The sequence below is a fragment of the Poecilia mexicana genome, unplaced genomic scaffold (assembly GCF_051168715.1).
Source record: "Poecilia mexicana isolate PSO_F unplaced genomic scaffold, ASM5116871v1 scaffold_21, whole genome shotgun sequence".
Lineage (NCBI taxonomy): Eukaryota > Metazoa > Chordata > Actinopteri > Cyprinodontiformes > Poeciliidae > Poecilia > Poecilia mexicana.
The window spans coordinates 18114918-18137133 of NW_028263390.1; the positions used below are offsets into that span (position 1 = coordinate 18114918).

General features: G+C 37.6%; 1 protein-coding gene across 8 annotated transcripts in view; it reads left to right on the top strand.

The window, feature by feature from the left end:
* Window positions 1-22216, top strand: part of lama2 (laminin, alpha 2) — a 157220-nt gene that overhangs the window by 78773 nt on the left and 56231 nt on the right. For 5 of the 8 annotated variants that reach the window (XM_088002062.1, XM_088002064.1, XM_088002063.1 and 2 more), the window contains exons 19-25: window positions 1427-1554; window positions 5246-5332; window positions 11191-11402; window positions 17903-18009; window positions 19045-19320; window positions 19807-19987; window positions 21335-21471. In XM_088002062.1, the coding sequence (XP_087858188.1) occupies window positions 1427-1554; window positions 5246-5332; window positions 11191-11402; window positions 17903-18009; window positions 19045-19320; window positions 19807-19987; window positions 21335-21471 (1128 nt within the window). The remainder of the gene's footprint in view (window positions 1-1426; window positions 1555-5245; window positions 5333-11190; window positions 11403-17902; window positions 18010-19044; window positions 19321-19806; window positions 19988-21334; window positions 21472-22216) is intronic. The other 3 variants (XM_088002066.1, XM_088002067.1, XM_088002068.1) reach the window with 1 other exon arrangement.

The window sequence follows — 22216 nt, forward strand, 5'->3', positions numbered from 1 at the left end:
TCTAATATTTATTTTAACTGATATTAATCTTCAGCAAAGTCAGTCATGAAGTGACAGACACTTAAAACATCATCAGCTACTATTTTATTCTATGTGCTGTATTTCAATATTTGAAACAAAAAGTGCATAACCTAAAGAAAAACATAATTGGAGCTCTTATTGATCTGCCATCTAGTTGTCATTAGAGGAACTGCATGGGGATGCACTTTCCTACTGTTTACACACACACTCATACATAATATATGTACAACAGACACGTATATGTTACCCTCTCATGTGGATTTCCACACATTCACTCCCCACTCTCCCCACAGCCTTAGGCTGATTCTGTCAGTTCCCATTCCACTGAATACACACACACTGAAGCCCACAGTGGTGAACACACACAGAGAACAAAAACCCACACACACGTCCACGCACATGCACTTGTGTGTTTGCGTTACGATGTTATGGTTCATTATAAATGAGGAGGATGTGTCAAAGGGAGACGTACATTCAGAGAAAGATAGTCGGTCTGTGAGGCCATCTTTTACGTACACACACACACACACACACGCAGTCTGACATTCGCTCACTTACAATCACACGTGCACGTGTCCCACCTGTACACACAGTGACAGACAGGCAGCCAGATGCATCCACGCACACCTCCACTGACACCAGTGATTTGTAGCTCCAGCTGAATGAATGACTGACTGATGCCACAGACTTATAGGTTAACACAGTGTGCATGTGTCAGGGTGTGTTTCAGTCGTGTAAGGTCATTTAATGTGAGAAATGAATGGAACATGTTGACATGGTAACACACACACACACACAGTCGCTGAAACTGTGAAAGTTGTTATAACTGGAAAACCGATTTCTGCAAAGGAAATAATAAGGTTGAATATATGGATGAAAAAAATCAATTAAGCTACTTTTGAACAGTTTTTTTTTTTGTTTTGTTTTGTTTTGTTTTTTGTAATCCCTCCTTCAAAACTAGTAAACTTTTCAATGATTTATCTATTGGGTGAGGAACTGCCTTGAGGCAATATGCTCCAAACAAGGTCGAGGCTGCCTACAGTGATGTTTTGCTGGAAAGACTTAAACTGTACTTGTGCAGCTTGTTTTTCAGATTTTATGGACAAATCATAGCCAGTCATAGTCATGGTGTGCATCTCATTTGTAGTAAACTTGATGATTTGTGATATTCACAATGAACTTGGTATATTTCTTCCTTTGAAAGAATATCAAGTATAAAATAATAAAAACTGATTGACGTGACAAGTTCCTCCAATTATGGATTCAGTTTGATTTAAGGCAGAAACTTTGGTAAAGTTTTACTACATTATTGTTTTGGTATTAAAGCAAATTAAACAGACAATTTCTAAAACTTGATCTTTCTAAAATATAAGATTTGTCTTTTTTTTTTTTCTTTTTTTTTTAGGACTGCACCCACCATACTACTGGCCACCACTGTGACACCTGCCTACCTGGTTACTACGGCAACGCCACCCATGGGACACCTCAGGACTGTCAGCCATGTGCCTGCCCACTTAATCTTCCCAGCAACAAGTAGGTTCTGGAGAACCAGGGGTTAATAATGTGACCAGCCTGTCTGTGCTGTCTCTTCTCTGCTTCTCTGTTGTTGTTTTTTTTTTTTTTTTTATATTTCTCTTCATAATCTCCAATCGTGACATAAAGACTTCATCATCCTGGGTAGGAATATAATTGTAGTGACATTATAGTAAAAATATCATCACCACAGGAAGAGTGGAGCAGTGTATGACGAGAAGCATCATCGCTGTGGGACTAAATGTCATCATCATTAGAATCGTCAGAATGCATCCACAAAACGAAATGCAAAATACATTCAAAAAAAAAAAATAATTTGATAATACTTTGAGAAGCCAGTCACATTGTCCTCCTGCTGTCTTAAATTACAGTACCTTGTATCATATTGGCAACTGTCTAATTTAACAACTTGGAACACAGATGTAAAGATGTGTGCATTTACACGCTCGTCAAAAACCGGCATATTTTCTTGCATGGTAAAAAATGAACCTCTGGTTGGAACAAGGTTGTGTTCTTAAAGCATCTTTGTGGATGCCAGCATCAGCTTAGTTTAATTGAGAGGAATGAATTCAAGCTTAATTTGAAAATTCCTCATAAAAAAAGAATTTGACCTCAACAGTTATTCATAGGTGCTGGAGACATTTATAAGGTTAGGTATTTGGTTTTGCGGTTCATAAAAGAAGCAGGCGGATGCTTCAAATTATTGAAATGCTGTTCTGTTGGGCAAATTAAGTCAAAAATCTTATTTATATAGCACATTTCACAGACTTATGCATCACAAAGTGCTCCGCAAAGAAAAAAATCATTAAAACAAGAAACACACTGAGCAAAGGTTTGTGAATAAAAATTTCTGTGGTTGTTAAGCATAGAGACAGTGGGACAGTCCAAAGCCTCAGAGTCACAGTTTTTTGTCTCACTGCCTAAGTTTGAAACTCACAAACGCGTTTCTCAACCATTTTCTGGAAATAAGTTGATGTTTTTCTGTGTGTGGAAAAGAAGCAGTTTCATAGATTTCCTGATCTTAAAATCACAATTGATAGGGCCTGCTCCGTTACCTAGCAACCCCAGCCTAGCCCAGCCTCTCACCTAAATACCCAAGCGGAGCTCTAGTGCATTTCAGCTGGTCTTACTGCTGTACAATGGCCGCTGGAAGATACAAGTGTTTTGTTGTTGACTTACCATCCAGAAACAGCTGCTGCCTCCTAGATGGTTGTGAAGGAGGTTCCAGTTCTTCTGTTTCTGGGTCTGACTCATAGTCAAACATGCACTGTTGTATAATTGTGATTCTGTTTACAGCTATTTTGAAATATATATAGTGAGAGTGTAAACGCTGAGTTGGATGGCGTGGCCAGCAAAGATTTACTTGGATTTAAAGTGACAAGAGGCCCTAAAATCTCATTATCTGAGAATGACTTTGTGCAAAAAAAATGTAATGAACATGTTTTCTATTGGCCATAGAGGACCCATAATAGGAGCCCTTTGAAAGTAATCCTCAAATGCACAGGAAGCCAGTGCAGGGAGGTAAGAAGAGGAGTTTTGTGCACTCTTCTGTTAGTTTTAGTCAACACTGCATCATTCTTCACAGAGCTGGGGAGGTTTTATTCAAACAGGTGAAACGACTATTGCAATAGTCTGAACAGAAGGAATAACCATCAATAACTCAGTCTCACAAATGGTCTCAACATTGAAATGTTTCTCAAATGATTAAAACAATTAAGAACAAGCATTTTACTGTGATTGTGAAAAGACAAGATTTGATTTGAGAGACTTCTTTTCAGAGTACCAGCTAAAAAAAGGAGTTTAAATAATTTTTTTTGTACTTTCTTTCTGTTTGCATTTAACATTCAATTTAAACATTATCGTATAGACATTTAATGAGGGATGTTCTTCTGTGCTAGACTGCACGTCCCCGTTTTATCTTTTTCCTTTTTCTTTTGTTTGTTAGATTTTGAACTTGGAGTTTACCTCCCAAATTGAAGATTTAAACTTTGGTGGGTGTTCCAGTTAACTCTTGTAATTTGTAATCCTATAATTTTCATGTTTGCAGATGTTAACAGTATTAGAGAAACAAACTATTTTAGGTTGTGCAACGTAAATTTGGCACAAATCAGTCTTTCTGACATGCACAAAGTCAATACAAGTAAAGCAATATCAATTGTGGTTTTAAATGTGGCTACTGGCAAAACAGCCTACCAATCAAAGACAATATTAACTTTCTTTGCTGTTTGAATAATGAGTGGCGGTAAACACAAGAAACAAGCGTCTCTTTCGGATCTCAGCAAAACGGACACACACATCCCCACAAACAGACACTATTAGCAGCAGCTGAGAATTTTCTTGCAGCAAATGACGCGTCATTTCCACGATGCTACGAGCTAAAGAAAGACACAACTGACTGTTCCTCTTCCGTTAATAATAGTGTGAGGTGCTATGCCTTCCAGTCCCTTAAAAATAGCCACCCAGCCTCGTCTGTTCACTGACACGAGTTGCTCAAAGAATAGTTGAATATTTTTCACCTAAGCTTTCATGAGCATCTGATAAAATACTGTTGCTGTTCTGTGATCAGTAGAAATAACTTTAGGCTTCAGGAATCAGCTTGATTTGTTTGAATGTAATAGGTGTTTTAGGTGTTTACATTAAAATTGCTGAACACATTTTTTGCCATTCATAAATGTCACTGTCCCAACACTGTCCGCACATCAGTTCACTAGCTTCCTAGTTTTATATGAATTGAACTTATAGATAACACAATTTGTTTTCTGAGGACTCACAACACTCACAACAAGTACCACCAGTTGTGAGTGTCAAAGTTTGAAAACCCTGGTGGTGGTGGCAGCCTCATGCTATGAGGATGCGATGTGTTTTTCTCTTACTAGTCCTAATAATGTAACTCATTGTCTTGGTTTACCTTATGACATCCAAATAAGCATTGAATTGTATTTCATAGCACAAAAAAATGGGAAAAACGTTTGCAAGAAGTTGCTGACATTTGAATATAATTTAAGGTTAACAGATACAAAACAGAATCCTGTCAAGTCTTTTTGTATTTTTCTTTTAACTATTACCTCAAAAATGCTGGTATTTAACACAGAGCAGGCACAATGATAATGTATGCCTAGCTGATATAGTGAGAAATATAGTTTAGTGAAATTGGTCATCTATATAAAGAATCAGATTTTTATATAAAGACTTGGATTTTGTTATGGTTTATGCAGGTACATTTGCCAAGAGAGCTTATCTGAAACTCGGTGAGCAGCTCGTAATGAGCCAGCTCGTCATCTAGTGAGTCAGTCTGGAGCCTGGAACCCAAGCCAGCTGAACTATCTTTAGTTTATGGAAGTGGGAGGGAGACGGAGCAGGGGGCAACCGACTATCACGTTACTTTGGTTTCCTGTCTCTTAGTTCGTTTAGGCAATAGTTTGTAGTGAGGCCAGTGTTTTAAATGTTCAGATGTAGTCCTTGTTTTGCAGTTTGTAAGGAATAAATGCTTGTTATGTGCGAGAGCAGAACAAAAGGAACTACAAAGTGAAAGCAGGGACGCAGGTGTGTCAGCGAGGTGACAAGCAATGGCCTTAACTCGCCTATCTCTTCTCTTCCTCCTCTTCCACCTGCCTCTCCCCACTTTGGAACAACGCTATCGACTTCAACAACAACTTCAACAACAATTACGCCACCGTGGAAACCACAACAGCTTCAGCCCCACATGCCACCTTGGTGACAAAGGAGAGCTGCTCTGTGACCGGTGTCGGCCTGGATATACAGGGCCGAGATGCGACAGGTAAAACACATTTTACACTCAAAACATGCCATCGTTAAATTATTAAATGGAAAAAAAAAATCTTCTTTTGCAACTTAGCTGTCATTAACCTGTTATCTGGATCAACTAGATACCCGTTAAGTTTTAAGATCTAACTGAATTCATTAAAAGATATGCAGCAAAATGGAAGCTGTTACTCTTTTCAGTTCAGAAACGGTCAATTTGGGCAGGAATTCAATCTGGTAGTGAGGTGTTGCAAAATGAAAATGGAATGTGCTGTTCATTAACTGTATTCAGGACTTTGTCTCATTGTCCATCCGGCTGTCTACCCATTGCACATTTTATTACTGTAGTTGAGTGACATGTCTGTACCATTAGCTGCTGGCTTTTTAAGCAGCTCAACACTAATGAGAAGTCTCTCTCATTGGATGGTATTCTTGTTAAAATGTCAGGCTGGACTGTCATGTGATGATGGAGTCAGTGTAAATGGTCTCTTTTTGCTTTTTGAGTATCAAACTGAGGAAATCAGACAAAGAAAAAAACCTGTTTACGTCGTTTTAAACAATTTTGTGATAAGATTTTAAAAATGAAAAAGCAAAAAAAAAAAAAAAAAAAAAAAAAAAAGGACTGCAACCTCTCAGGCCTAAGCTAAAACCTTGGTAAATTATCATTTTGTTCTGGGTCAAATAATCCAGAGATTTTTTTCCCCCTCTTCTAAACCAACATATTTTGATCTGCCATACCTCTGTCCTGGATTGAATATCAGGATGTAACACCTGTTAACAGCTAGCATCCTTACTACTGAGCGTTAAGCCTGAAATCAACAATTATATTTGACAATTCAAATGTTTTTGTTTCCATCCTGCTCTTGAAAAATGTTCTATCATCAGTCTCTAAAAAGTTGTGTTAAACACAGATGATATTTGGACAGATTCCAGAGAACATGTTTATTCTGTAATAACGGTTCATATGAGTTCATCAAGAGGTCATCCTTAGATCCTTTGGTCTAACAGTCTTTAAAGTAATAATTTTTCAGTTGGTCAGTGACTGAATGTCTGCTTCAACCTGACTGCACAAACCATCATGCAGCTTACCCACTATTTAAAATAACCCCCATTTGCTGTGTATAGTGTCTGCAGTCTTTGCTTTCCCTTTTATAGCCTTCCTAATTCAAATGAATGCACTCCATGTTGCCCACCATCAGACAGGGAGATTGGATTCTTAAGTTTATTACTAGAACTAAAGCTGTGATTTCTTGGGAATCCTTGTATGCCCATCCACCTGCCAGGATTTTTCTGTTTTTTATCACTGAAGTGTACATTTCTGAGGTTTTTCAGAAGTAGTTATTATTCAATGTGTCTGTTTCCATATTAACTTAAGAAGATGAAACATTTTCATAAGCTGGGTAAATGTGATGCGTCACTGTTGCTGATTATTGCCTGACTTAATCTCCAACATTGTGAATGTTGAGCCTGAATCTCTGTGTTCTGTAAAACTACAGCTGCAAATACCCAGGCTGTTTATATTTGGTGCCACATAGTCTGCATGCTTCGCCTTGCCATGCTGCCCAGTGCAGAATTTCTCTGTCCATCTTTTAGTCTTTTTATAAACCTCATTTGTTGCTGAGTGGCACTCTGACTCACTCCATTTTTATCCTTTGCCACAACGTTTCCATCCAGCATACAGCCAATATGATCTAGTACTGACATAAGGCCAATCTAATATATTCCTCTTCAATGCCAAGTTTGTCTATATAAATTTTTATGTTCTCTATAGGAGCTGTTAAATGAAATATTACTAACTAATAGCAGTATAAGGAGGTAATCAGCAGTTGTTGTTTTTGTTCTACTAGTCTGATTGATACCTTCCACCTGCTATTCTGCTTCATTATCTGTGCTGTTTTTGTTATTGTTTGTGGTAATTAATTGTAATATGGCAATTTGTCTGTATTATGGGCTGTAGCAAAATGGCCACTCTATTCATCCCATGCTAATAGACTATCCACTCACTGCTAAGTGGTTCTGCTTTTCAATTTTCTGTCCATAAACATCCATTTAAAACAGAGCCCTTGCAAGCCCCAGCATATTGTATGCTAAAACACTCCGAGAGTCATAAGCTGCTTTTCAGGGTCTGGCAAGAATCTAAATGCTCCTGCTCATGAGGTATTTCAATTAGTACAAATGAATTTGGTCTGACCCAGTGCCAAGTAGCTGTTGATAACACAGCTACTTTTGCTAATGTTTGTGATTATATTTGCAGCTTATTATTTAACTAACTGCTTTTAAAAATGCGAGTGATAACTGGAAAGGGAAACATTCATCTCCTTTGCTCCTCTTAATAACACAAATAAGATATATCTATATAGTGTATGGTATTGAATCAAGTTCTCGATTCACTAAACAGTCGACTTCCAACTATAAACAAACAAGATGTCCTACTTTATCCTAAAGTGTTGGTGGTTCCTGCCTGGGTTATTCCTAAAGATCTGACCAAAATAATTTCATCTGTTAATGACAGTTTGGCTCCGATAGTTCAAGTTTTAGAAACAATATAGTTGCAATAAGCATAAAGTGCTATTCCAGTACTTGAGCGAAGAAGCTGATTACTAAAATTAGGGCCCAGAGTTTTGCCTGTTGCCAAAGAAAGGGATTTCCAGTTCCAACAATAGCCCTTTGCAAACCTCCTTATATGACAGCCATGCGAGTGCGCAGGGAAACTGATGACTGATACACAGCAGAGATATTTGTTTTTGACGAATTTCGATGATTAAAATTACATGAATTTGTTGCAGGCATTTTTCAAAGTAAAACATCCCTAAAATGGTCAAAAATATTCCACTTAGCATTTTGTTAAATGTTAAATGACCCATTTAAAATAGTTAATTTTTCTAGTTTCGTGTTTGTACTGCCCTTTTTATTTTTTATTTGCCACTCTGATGGACACAAACAGGCGTTTAATTTCCTCTGTACCTTCACTACACACTGCAGCTAGACATGGATACCCACTTAATCAACGTACTGATATAATTCAATTGAAGAGAACAGAGCAAAATGTGGGAATTCATATCACAAAAAAGACTCCAAACAAACACATGCACTTCACCTCATGGTCCGTCCTCCTCGAAAAATTTGATTGATTCCAGTCGAGTTTGCCACTTGATTGGGAAGATGTACTTCTGACACGGCACACACTAAACACACTAAACACTCGCATGTAGACACACTCCGGCAACATGCGTACACACACACACACACACACAAACACACAAACTAATAAACCAGTTCTATTGAGTACCAAGGAGGGTCAGTGGTAATAACGGTTTGCTCCTCTTGACTCTTTCTCTCTTTCTTTTCCCTCTTCTCTGAATTCAATTCTCTTTTCAATGCGAAGACCTTTCCTCCCCTCTCCTTCTCACTTGCCTTTCTCTCACTCTCACTTTGCTGCCTTTCTCTATCCTTCTTCCTCTTCTTTCATCTTGATTCCCCTTTTCAACATGTAGAGCTTTATTTCAGCGAAGGCTCTTTATTTGGTTTTAGTGGCTCTTGTCCCTGCGGTGCACTCTAAGGTTAATACGTTTTCCCACATCTGAAGATCCTCTGATTATTATTCATATGAAGAACCTGGAAAAGCAAAACATAAAATCTTGTTCTGGTTTGACAATAAACACCTTTTCTTTTTTCTTTAGATCAAAAGTCCTAACATTTTACTTGTGATATTTTTGTTTTTATTTTCTTTCTTTGACAGATGATGCCAAAAAGATTTATTTTACAAAAACAACTTTACAGAATTAGATTCTAATTTCACACTTGAGTGTCTTTGGTGTCTTTCTTGTTCTGGATGTGTCTCTGCTCTAACAAAGTAGATTCAAATGGCTGAATTAGCTCCTCTGCAGTTCATTATATTCTAGTACTTTGGACACCACCAAAGTAGAATGCTGTTTCTGTTTAGAAACAAAATTAAGCGACATGCATATTATTTTATTTAGAGTATTTTTGAGCATTTTTGTTCTTTAGTGAGAATTGCAGAGGTATCAACTTTTACAGAAGGAAAATCTCACTCTTCACAAATGACCACACACTAGAAAATGTGAAATGTCTTAATACAAATCTTGAAACAAATCAAGACAAGATCCATAGTTGGTTTTATCTTTTGCTGTAAGTAAATTTACTGTTGTGTCAAATAGTTTTTTCCAGGTGACATTCCTTGTGTCAAAAATTTTCTGACCTTGCAAGTATATCATAGATTTGCACATGATGGAGTCATCTGGAAGTTGCATTGCACTGAGATGAACAGAGGGAAAGGAAGGATGAGGGCAAACCAAATACCTCTCAGTATTATGAACTCATATTGTTTTCTGGGTTTTTGTCATTGCATTTCTAACCAGTTTAAGAGCCATACAGGACTCAAAATCACATAGTAAGGATGAAAAACGTGGATAACATGGCAACATGGCAATAACCTTCTATGAATCCACGGAGTACAGGAGTTAGGAGAGAAAAAAAAAAAAAACAGACATCCTTGATTTCCAAACCACTCTCAAACTGGTTCCCTTATGTAAAACACCAGAAACTAAACTCTGAGCTTTCCGTTATCTCCGTAGAGAAACTCAACCTTTCGTTTGGTCTTGAGACGAAGACAAAAAATTGAGCCAAATAACCAGAGCTTGGATTTTTGTCAAACCACAACAATGGCCACATTACTAGATATGAAGTCCTTTCAACATCCACTCTCCACTCACTCCTGAACAAAAAACAACAAGACAAAAGCCGACTCTGAGCTCGGAGGGAGGATTTCACTTTTTTTCTGGTTGGGAACAACAGCTTCAGATCTCAAGGAGCACATTCTCCTCCCAGCTTCAAATCACTCATTTATAGTGTGGAATGAGTCAGAAAATCAGACGCCATTTAATGCCACTGATAAAAAAAAACAAGCACTGCAATGAGGCTTTTTACTGTGGTCAAGCTGAACTTCAGAGGTGCTGTTGCTTGGTTCCTTTCTAATGATACTTGAATAAGAAGTCTTTTTTTTTATTTTGAGACATGGATGTTCGTCACACTGACACAGCAACCCAAAGTAAACAATAATTTTGATGCTGTATACTAACTTTTCAAGCTGAAATCTAAAAGTAATTTTATGTTGTTAGATTCATAAGAGTGGCAGTCAATTTCATTGCAGACTTGAAAGCTTAGGAAAACTATATTTTCAAATGTAATTGCTACATAAAAGTGGAGAAAACTTGTGCTTTCAGGGAATATAGCAGCGCTGGTCCTTTCAATGGAAAAAGAAAAAAGAAAATAACAGGAAACTACCTGATTGCCACAACTTAGAAGCAACAAGTCGAACCGACGATTAGGTCTTGAGATATTTTAAATTGCTCTCACTTATTACATCACATCACTTCTCTCCTGTTGCTTACAGAAAAGGAAACGTACTTTTTTTTTCAATGTAAATTTTAAAGATGTTCTACACTTTATTATTGGACAAGCTATGTTTTTGCTGTGTGTGGCAGCCAAAACAACAAGAACAATAGAAACCATCATTTGAACTGTACTTGAATATTTATAATTTTCAATTTATCCTTTCATAGCAACGAAAATGCTTCACTAGCTGACAACCGATGCAAAGCAGGCATATTAGGCATTTGTGTTTGAGGTCATCCTATAAATATTTGAAATTCTACATGCTACAAATCCAAATTTCTGCTTTAGTAAAACAGAGGCAAAGCAGTAAAGACGGCATTTATTAGCTTGTTTGCCACTCTAATTGCAGCATCTCTCACTTTATCTAACCAAAAGTAGCCAAACCCATTCTACCATTGAAGATTATTGATGTTTTATAGCTGGTTGTACTGAACCTCATTCATTCTTTCTGCCACCTAGCTGTTCCAATGGGTACTACGGCCAGCCTACTGTACCCGGAGGATCCTGCCAACCCTGCTCTTGCAATGGCAATCTGGACCTCTCCATACCCAATAGCTGCGATGCGATCACAGGCCAGTGTTTGAGGTGTCGTCAAGGTTACGGTGGTGTGACTTGTGACAGCTGCGCTGAAGGCTACTATGGGGATGCCATGACATTAAAAAACTGCCAACGTAAGTATTCTTAGACCTAACAAATTGCATTGCGGGAATTGCATTTTAAATATATCGTTTGGGTACTATTCTCATCATATTTTGATTTGTTTGGGCCAAGAACACAAAAAAATGTTAGAAACCTGATCATAGTGTTAGCGTAGCCCTTTGAAGGCTTTTAACTCAACTTTCCAATGTGGGAAATATTTTACAAAATCTACAGTGGAAGAGGTTTTGGTTGTAGTAATAACAAATTTCTTCAGTCTAAACATGGACTGAATCTCATTACAGGCATCTGTTAATGTAGGACATCACTGACAATTGGCTTATTAATATTGCACAATGAAATGTTCTGCCTGTATTTTCCGCATTGATTGTTGGACATGGGAAACAAGAAGGCATAGCATGGTTTTATGCAAAAGTGTGGTTACTTATAGAATTATCTCTTGTTACTATTTATTCTATGTAAACATTCTGCACATATGCACTGCTGCTAGGGAATATATGCAATTGCTACTCAAAAGTTGCAGGAATGACCCCACTAACAGGCTTAATCTCACACTACTCTATGCAGACACTCTGTCTGAGCTGATGATTAACAAGTCGCAGCAAGGTCAATGCTTTGGGGCTGCATCAATTGGAAGGAGTCCAAGTTACTTACTGATTAATCCATATAATATTGATTTGACCACTTGGAGTAAGTCACTGTACTTTGAATTTTCAAATGTTCAGGGGAAAAAATCGAATTCAAAAGGTAATTAAACAGGAGTGCACCACAAGTGACACTCACACTTCAGTCTATACATTTCACAAATGCATTATATTTCCACATGTTGTCCATAAGACACGTTTCTCGACAAGCTAAAGAAACGGCATGGTCGAAATAAAAAGGACTGGAACAACTTAGAAGAAAGTCAAAAATGCATTTGAAGCTGAACATTTTTATCAAAACAGGCAGAGGTTGCTCACATTACCCGTCAGTTGTCTCATAATTGGAGAATATATTCTCCTTCACAGTGGGAATGTCCTGTTCTTACTGAATAATTAAAACAGTAAAATAGGGGTTTTTATGTGCATATTAAGTATTTATTATAAAATTCAAATCAGAAGTTAATTGGATTTGTATCACAGTTCTCTGCAAAAAAAAGTCTTTTTTTTTCTTGCTTATTTTTAGTTCTGTCAAATGAAAAAGTGACTGCACAGTAATCACTAATTCTAATTCTCAGAGATCAAACCCCAGCACATTGACACTAAATGAGTGAATGTTAACATTCTGACTGAGCAGTTTGTCTTGATACTGTAAACCAGTTTTAAGATGCTTTTTAAAGAACCTGTAATCAGAAAGACACTTGCATGTTGTCAGAGACAGAAAATATAATTAGCATCAGATATTCTTCCTTTTTGTGTTTTTGCAAAGCGTGCCAGCAGTGTAGCTTTTGTATCTCAGCAGGGGTGTTGCACTGAAGAGCACTTTGTCCTTAAGAAACTTAGCTCAAATTATTTAAATGATACCTTTAATAGTCTCACTAAAACATCGAGTCGATGGTACACCATCTGGAGTGTGGTTGTGAGTGTGTGTCAAGTAGCAGCTGTGCCAGTAGGAGGTGTGATGTCGGAGCGGCCCGCCGACTGCCAGCTGTGCTTAAAAGTGAGAATAAGAAACTATACCTGGGAGAAAAAAGATAAAAAGGGAGGAGGGACAGCAAGGCAGAGAGAGGAGGCAGAAAATACAAATGTTCAGATGGCACTTCTTCACAAAGCTCTTCATTAAAGCTCGCTTTGTTGACAAAACCAGAAGCACGGGTAGCAAGACAGAAAGCTTACACCGAGAAACAGACAGACAGAGTGATAAACAGACAGAAAAGTATGTCAGGGCTGCACAAAAGCAGCCAGACAGCCTGACAAAGGGTATTAATGTGCATTTGATAGTTCATTGTTCTGTAGTTGTTTCCCCTCTCCACCCACCTAAATGGATATTGATTAATCAGCCTGATCTATTGCTCTCCTTCAGTACTGATCAGCTGCTTGCGTCTTTGAGACGGAGGGTTATTGATCCTGTACGAATGACAGAAGACCACCAAGAATTATTAAAAGACAACAGCTCTCTCTCAGCCTGCTTCTCTCTACCCATCACTCCGAGTCTTAATGAATTTTATTGAGTGAAGCAGAAGAGTTCAGGCTGAGTCCATTTGTGTGCTATTAGAATGAGAAAATCCTTTTCATGCTTTTCATTCTTTGTACATCAGAGCTGTCGCCGTTGTCCATTTTTGCTTACTCCAAACTGGGCGGATAATGGTTCAGTTTAAATCCCTTTGAAAAAGTAAAAGAAAAATGTTTGATGTTTTGGAGTAAATCTGACTGCCAAGCAATTTGTCTGGTGAGTAAATTCAAAGAAATGAAGATCTTCAAGTATTTTTCACACAAGAAAAAAAAAAATCATTTGAAAATTGTGGTGGATTGCTGTTATGTTCCCTATTCACTAGAAGTAAGTGGATCTGTTGTAACTCAATAATGCACACTAAAAGTTTTGGAAATGGTTTCAGCATTTAAGCTGAAAAAATAGGAAAGCTATTTTTTGTTTCTTAGTTTCTGACTGTCAAATGATGACTTTGACATTCAGATAGAAAAATATTACGCTCAATAATAAAAATGCCAACCTGTACTGAGATACAGGTTGTGTTCACCAGTCAAAATATAATATAGACAGACAGCAATTCACATGCAAAGGTCAAATATTTTAGATACAGAAATACAGCATTTGTAACCATGTTAGTATGGAACACATGCGTAATCCTATACATAATATTGTTAAATTACACATGCCCTTCACAAAGTTATTAATCAGATAATTTACAAGGTAAAAAATTAAAACTATACTACTATGCCAAGTTGAAGACTATAAAAAGGAAATTTTTAAATAAGTGCAAAGAAAAGGGAAAGACGGTAGTTCCAGTAAAGTAATTGCACCTGTATGGTTTTATATTTAGAGGTGGTTTAAATAACATGAATATTTAGTACATTATTTTAAATGTTCATGCAGGAATGCTTTAGACACTTGGAAAAATACCTTAACCTTTTCATGCATAGCGGTCACTACAGTGGACAGCTGTCTAAAAGCTATTTTCTTGTGCTTCTTGTGGATTTTTATGTTATAAATGCACGCAGACCACTGAAGTGGACACTAATGCATCATGAAATACACTATCAACTAATGGCCATCAGCTGCAAATGCAAGAAATTATTTTTGTTAACTCCAATATGGCCGACAAACGACCCGGTCCCTCTTTCTACTGCAGATGACTCTTGCAGGTAAAAAAAAATATTGTGACATTAGATAACCCCTAAAGAACAATACTACTGATATATTTTTCAAAGAACAACTTTGTACTTGGAGAAAATTACAATTGATCACCTAAAAACAAAATATGTTTTATTTTTTATTTTTTTTACAAAAAAAATTTTCTTACCTTTTTTATGCCTTAAGAAAATAAAAAAATGGAAAAAATCTTGACACAAAGGATCGTAATTCATGCATGAAAAGGTTGAAATAATAAAACATGACTTATCTAAAACTCGGTTTGTTTGAGATCACATTTTTGTTAATTAATTCAACACTGCATGTAAAAAAAACCCAATGAAAATAATACAATAATATAAAAAAAATATGAAAAAGTACATTTGAATAAGAATATCTTCAGTCCAGTTGACAGTGTAGCATACACAAATGATCAGCATTATTTCAATATATCTACATGTCAAATTCCACCACAGTTTGCACACACCATGCATCCTGCATATCTAATCCTGCACATACATACTAATGCAACACTCAAACATTTTGCTGCAATGTTCCAATATTAATATTACTTAATCTCAAACTACCTTATAGTAATTAAGATTCTCTGTCATGGCATGCCAGATGCTTAAAGCTGAAAGTGAAATTTACAGTTTGTGCTCTCTGATTAATTTGACTAATAATTATAAGACCACATGAAAGGACAAGCGGAGTCAGGAAGCAAATATTTACATCAAAACAAGATCCCATCAGAAGTTATGTACCTTGTCATGATGCAGCAGAACGTTGTCAGTTCCACATCCTTGATCCAGTACCCGTCATTCACACGCATCAAAAACTCACTTTAAAGATGCAGTATGGCAGGACTAGTTGTTCCACAAAATCTCCTTCATCTCCTCACATTGAGACCACCTCAACAAACTTTTCAAAACCCCAGAATTCACAGAAAATAGTGTGAATGCAGCGTAAGAGTGGAGAAGAGGCCTGATTGTATCCAGACTGAAAGTGGTTTTGTAGGTCATGGAGAGAGAAGTAAAGCCCATTCTCCACGGGCTTGACCGGTTTTAACAAAGTCTGTTCTGGTCAGATTTGTCTGACCAGAACAGATGTGGGCCAGCAATGAATTTCTGTAAGACAAAACTAAATTTCTGGGTTTTATTTGAGTCAGCCAAGGTGGCACCCAGGTGAAAGTAGAGATTTAACATCATTTTGTGGTTTAACCTTAACTACTTGACATTTCTGACTGTTTGTCTTTAAGAAAAAATAAAACACTGAGTTTGAGTCCATCAAAACCACAACTTCATGGTCCTCCACTGCTGAGTGCCTCCGTAAATGACTTGCCCATATTCACACGGACAATAGTGAGGAACACACTGCTAATGGAAACACACACGACTTGGCTAGAGCCAAACCAGACATTAACCACTACAGGTGAGACATTACAATGGAGAAGGAACTTTAGTTTTTATCTTGTGTCAAGGGAGAACTAAAGACCTGGTAAAGAGTGACGGCACTAAACATAACATTCAGTTGATTGCAGCCATTAGAGGACTCTCATGTCTCTGGAACAGTGCTGCATGAAATTCACTTTCATTGTCGCCTATTTAATTTGTAATTTTACAAGTTTTAGAGTACCAAGACACATTCCCACACAGTCTTCGTCGTAAAGTCTAATTATCATACTCTGCATGACTTCTTGTTTTTTCAAACTTTGAGCTTAAATCCCAGCTGATGAAAAATCACACCTACATACGCCAATCAACCCCTCAGATACACAATTAAAAGCTCCAACATCACAGCTCCCATCTGCTGCAAAAGCCATTAAAAGCATAGATGAGTACACACACACAGGCACACACAAAAGAACACTATGTATACACTTTGTAATAAAATTCGTGCCACACACCATATCACACAGCAAGGACACACATGGGTACTAGTCTGTTGTGCCTCCTGCTGTTGCTTCATCTTAAATGAAGAGCAGGCAGAAGGACGAATGTGATTGTGCGTTTGGAAAGAAAAGCGTTAGCTCGCCACAGATGTCTGCACAAATACATACCGATGCCCAGAAACACAAATACAGTCTTCCCAAGGACACGCATGCCCTCCCACGCATGTGTACCTATTCATCATTGATGAAAAGGTATACATGTGTGCACATAAACACAAACATATGCAGCAAAAAGTGCAGGTAGATGCTGGTCTATGTGTCTTACACTCCCCTAGCGCCACCTTTTAAGCACCATCTGGACTCTATTGTGAGTCGCTATATTGTAAGCCTTGTTGTGGGATAAAATGTGACTTTCTCTTGTGTTATACATTTATTTTCAGTGTTTGCTCTCAAGATTTTTTTCAGCTTGGAAAACATTTTGTTCTGTTATTTAGTAATAAACCATCTGGCAGGTTAACAAAGATAGGTGCTTGTTGTGCATCTGCCTTACATTCTACATCTTAACAAATAAGTCTTACTTTCTTAGCCTTCTTCTGCATAACCTTGCATGACTCTTTTGTTGATTAAGCCTATTTGGTTTCAAGTCAATGTTATTTTTAATTCTTCACCCAAGAAGTGATAATAAAATACAGGGGGACAGCAAAGGAACAGAAAAATATTTTCTGCATGTGTATTAGTAAATGCATGTAATATTTAGGCTATTTACTCCCAAAATGGTCAAAAATGTTTTGGTAAAAACAGCTTTTAAGAGATTTTGGAATTAGAACTAAAGATTCATGGATTCTGTAGACAATTGATTCTATTGAGGCAAATATTAACATCAATATTTTTCTCATTGCTAGAGATAAAATCAATACATACAGCATGTGCCACCTCTACTGAATCTACTCCAGTGTTACATTATTGGTGCTGTAACATTTGAGTGACTAAACCTTCTGTTACACTATGCCTACACTTTGTCTGGACTGGGAAAAACCCAAGCCAAAGGCTCCCACATACTTCTCGGACGCATCCTCTGTTTTGCTTTGACGGAGACAGAGAGAGCACCATACTTTTCTGCAGACGGCCTCCTCCATGGAAAAGGCTGTTGCGATTTCCATCATACCTTTTTACGGACAAAATGATGCAATTTTCAAAACGCTTCTACGTCAATAAGAGCCGATTTCAGCACTTTATATGAAGAATGTGGAAACCTTAATACTGTGAGAGGAATCAGCCCAGAACTTATGTTGCTGTTTAATATTCATATATATATATTTTCTCTTTCATTTGCAGCCTGTCAGTGCCACACCAATGGTTCCGTATCAGAAGTTTGCAACAAGGAGAATGGTCAGTGCCAATGCCGAGAACATGTGATTGGACGGCAGTGCGATAAGTGCATGGTAAGCTTTCGTTTTTCTTATATTTACTTGACCAATGCATTGGGAAAGAGATGCACTGATCATAGTTGTGGATACAAAACAGCATTCAAAATATTTTTCTAGCATTTCTCCTTTGAACAACCATTAATTATTTAAGCCAGAGGTCACAAGTCTCTATGTGTGAGAGGAATTTCTGTAAAACGAGGTTTCACTATTTTCAAAAGTAATAACGAGCTTGACAGTTCTGTAGCATTCTGTGTTAGCAATTTCCATAATTAGTTTGAGTAGCATTCTTAATATAGCAAAATGTGGTTGTTTACCTTAATTCCTAAGTTTCCAAAAGGCGGCCAAAAGTTTCAAGCCCAGTATGTTCCAACAGACAGACTGAAAGCTCAAGAGGATTAAAATAGATCAACTTTGCTTCTCTCCCATCAGCTGTCTTTTTATCTGCTGCCAGTCTCACTCAGACTGGACTGTTGCTTGAACAAACCAAAGAATGCATCAACATTTCACAGAAAATAATTTCTTTTTAATTGCTTTCAACATTTCTTTGGTTCATCTGGAAGCCCATCGTTCAGTAGTCTTCTGTTAGTAATGGTGGTTGCACTAAAGAGAGTTGTTACCATCATCTAGTGGTGCTTAGGAATGGAGTTCACTTATCAAAAAAAGAAGTACAATCACCTTCTCACTATTTGAAACTGCAAGTAATCCTGCATAAATTTATTTTTTAGTTGTTTTTCTTTCTTTTTTTCTGCAAAGCACTAGATATTTAGTCACAGAAACAGATGTTTGTAATTGTTTTGCTGTTGTATCTACACAGTTTTACCATCACCGACTTCTTACTGTAACAGCCTCAGACACAAACCTTTGTAGATATTTCTGCTGTAGTTTTTGCTGTTTCTATGATGGGTGCTGTGGAAATTGTGCTGCTTTTACTATTTAATTCTCTTTAGGTAATCCTCACTTCACTCTCTTGATTTTACTTTGACTCCTCGCTTATTGTCGTCAATCCTTTGCCCACCTTCCATCCATCAAACTGGCTTTTGATTGGTCCAGCCTAACTGCTGGTGGGATGCTGAGCTGCAGGAGTGTATGCCCTGTCGCTGCAGTCCTTATGGCTCCATCTCTCAGCGCTGCGACACAGAGGGCCGCTGCATCTGCCGCCCCGGCTTCATGGGCCGACGCTGTGACCTTCGTCGCCTAGATTACGAGAGGCGGGAGACACGGCGCCCCGTAGAGCGTGTTCCCCTGGGAACTGTGCAGCAGAGGTGGGGGGGAACCTCCCGCACAACAGGGGGTTGTCCCAGGGGAGCGTACAGACCTCAGACAGGGGTAACACACCCTGAATGTGGATGGCAGTGGATGTGTTTGAAGCAGCATGGGTGTTTCGCTTTTTAACTTGTGTGGAAAAATGAGCTGTAGAAATATGTGGACTAATCTTGTGGTAAAAAGCATTATTTTTAATAAATGTGTGACTTGATGGTAATGAACGCTTCCTGATTTCTAGTAGCTTAAACAGCATCTTTCCGTGTGCCGTGTGGTGTTAATGTTTCTGTTCCTTGAACAATCTTAACCAGCGGTTTGCTTTGTTGTTTTAATTGCTAAAGCCACTTCGGTATGGAGATGGAAGACAAGAAAGCACATGTTAAGAGTGTAAAATTAGCATATTTTAGCTTTTTTAACTTATTCTTTACACATGTGTTTAAAAATGTCTTCCATATCAAGTGAACTTGTTTACTTCTCTGAAAGAATTTTTCTTTGCTACGTTTTGCCTGTTTTGCTTTCAACCTCCAACCTTTTTTTTTTTTTTTTCCCCAGCCTCAAACTCACGGCGTTACGACAGGCGGGGTGTGTATCCCGTGTCACTGCAACTCATTCGGCTCAAAGTCATTTGACTGTGACAAAACGGGTCAGTGTCGCTGTCAGCCTGGCGTCACTGGGCCTAAATGTGACCGATGCTCAAGAGGATTCTTCAACTTCCAGGAGGGTGGCTGCACACGTAAGATGAAAACTTGAGTAATCTTCCAAAAAAAAAGAGTAAAAATATTTGTTGTTGTTGTGTTTACCCACAAAAATATTACCTTCCGTGAATTGATTTTTATGATGATATACTTTCAACATTGCTTTAAAGTTTGTAGAAGTTATCTTAAATCCAAATTTTGACTATGCAAGGCTTTCATGTATAGAAAGCCTCTACAAAGCAAGACAAACTAAAATCATCCTCCCAATCCATCATCTACCTTAAAAATACTATTGTAGTGTTGGACATCTTGTCATCGTCACCCAATCATCAAACCTTAAGCTTGTATTTTATGTGAAGATAAAATTCGTCCCTTGGAGTTAAAACGGCAGAGAAAATCTTGGAGTATAATTTGTAAAAATAGAATGGAGTAAAAAATGTGATTTTAATTAAAAATGTACATATGATGATTGTTGCATCACTAATGCTGCAGTAATACAATACATGTTTCTGAGCAATTTGTTCCCAAAATATTCAAGTTTGCACAGAGTTTGAACATTTGATATGTTCATTTAGAAGTGAACATATCAAATGTCTGGTTCAGTTTGTTTCAGGTGGTTAAACATGGCTGTCATTACAGTATGTAGCCTTAAAAAAATAACAAAATGTGCATCAGTATTAGAAATTCCTGGTCATCGAATTTTATTGGGATTAATGAAGAAAGTCAATTCTGAGTAAAACTAATATAATTGTGTTGTTCCTTTAGCTTAATGAAAGGCAAAATTACATTCAACTTAATCCAAACATTACCAGTCTTAAGGTGAAATGAAGAGCTGCTAGAAAACGCTCAAACAGTCTGAGCTGTCAGACTTTGTGTAAACCACTTCATGAAGGTAAACCACTGCCTTACAACAAAGATGATTGTTTTTCTGCCTGGTGTTGTTTTTAGAGCAAAACAGGAAGACTGTAAAATGAAAAACCCGCAAGTAGTCCAGAGAAATGGGCAATAATGTTAGAATAGGTGATAAATGTTATTTTTTGCAGTCCATGTATCAGTTCTTTCATCTTTGACATTTTTGCTTTTCAGTTAAGTTTTCATTCATGCAGCTTCCCAGCTTGCCAGTCATCACACCTGTTTCTTATTGTTAATTAGGACAGCTGTTTCCACTTACCCAATCAGTGGGTGAATGGCAGCTTCTCTGATCTTGAAACTGCAATATTGTTGAATTTGATGGAAGTAATACAGTAAACTTTTCGCATGAATAAACTGGAGCCCTGATATAAAAAAAAAGAAAAAAAAAACGTTTTGTGACTTCTCCAGAATCTCTCACATTCGTCTTTTCAAATCCTCACTGATACGTCTGCTGTTGTCCTTCCCTCCCACAGCTTGCCAGTGCAGTCATGTGGGAAACAACTGTGATGCGAATACTGGACAGTGCATCTGTCCTCCCAACACAATTGGTGAGAGGTGTGACCGTTGTGCGCCCAACCACTGGGGCCACGACATCACAACTGGATGTAAGGTGAGACAGTTTTGTTGTTTGAAAGAATAACTTTGGGGGGAGGGGAGAATGTGTTGGATGAAACTTTATAGGATATATAACAAGTAATTGTGCAAATACAAATATTTGCACAATCTTACTGGTGTGTGAATCCTTTTCTAAGTGAAAATGGAACAAAAAATACGTGAGAAACCAGCTTGTGATCAAGTATTTTAAATTAATACACCCAACTGGATCAGAGCGGACAGGAAGGGGCCTTCAGCAGATAAGGAACTCCGGCTGACTTATCTGTTCTTACACCGGGATTTACACGGAGCATGGCTCTCTGGGTGCATATTGTTCAGAACATTGTCTTAATTGATAATGAAGTGCATCAATGGAGTAACAAACCAATTATGTCGTCTTATGGATTGTATGTCATGTGTCAGTGATGTATCTATTTAGGACAAGAAAACAACTATCTCATGGTAATTACTGACACACTATTCTAATCTTGTTGACGTCATTGTATTGTTTGAAACTGAATCTGACTCTTAATACATTTCCTGCCTTGGACCTGTCCTCGTTTTGAGCATGAATAACTTACCGTTAATGCAAATTGACGAAATCCGCCTAATTTGAATCTTTCTTAAATAAACAAATTAGAAATACAAAGTTCATAAAAATGTAATAATTATACTTTAGGCTCTTTATTTCTTGCCAGTGATATGACTATAAAAAGACTAATCTCTTTCTCTTTTTTTTTCTTGTCCATTTACCACTTCTC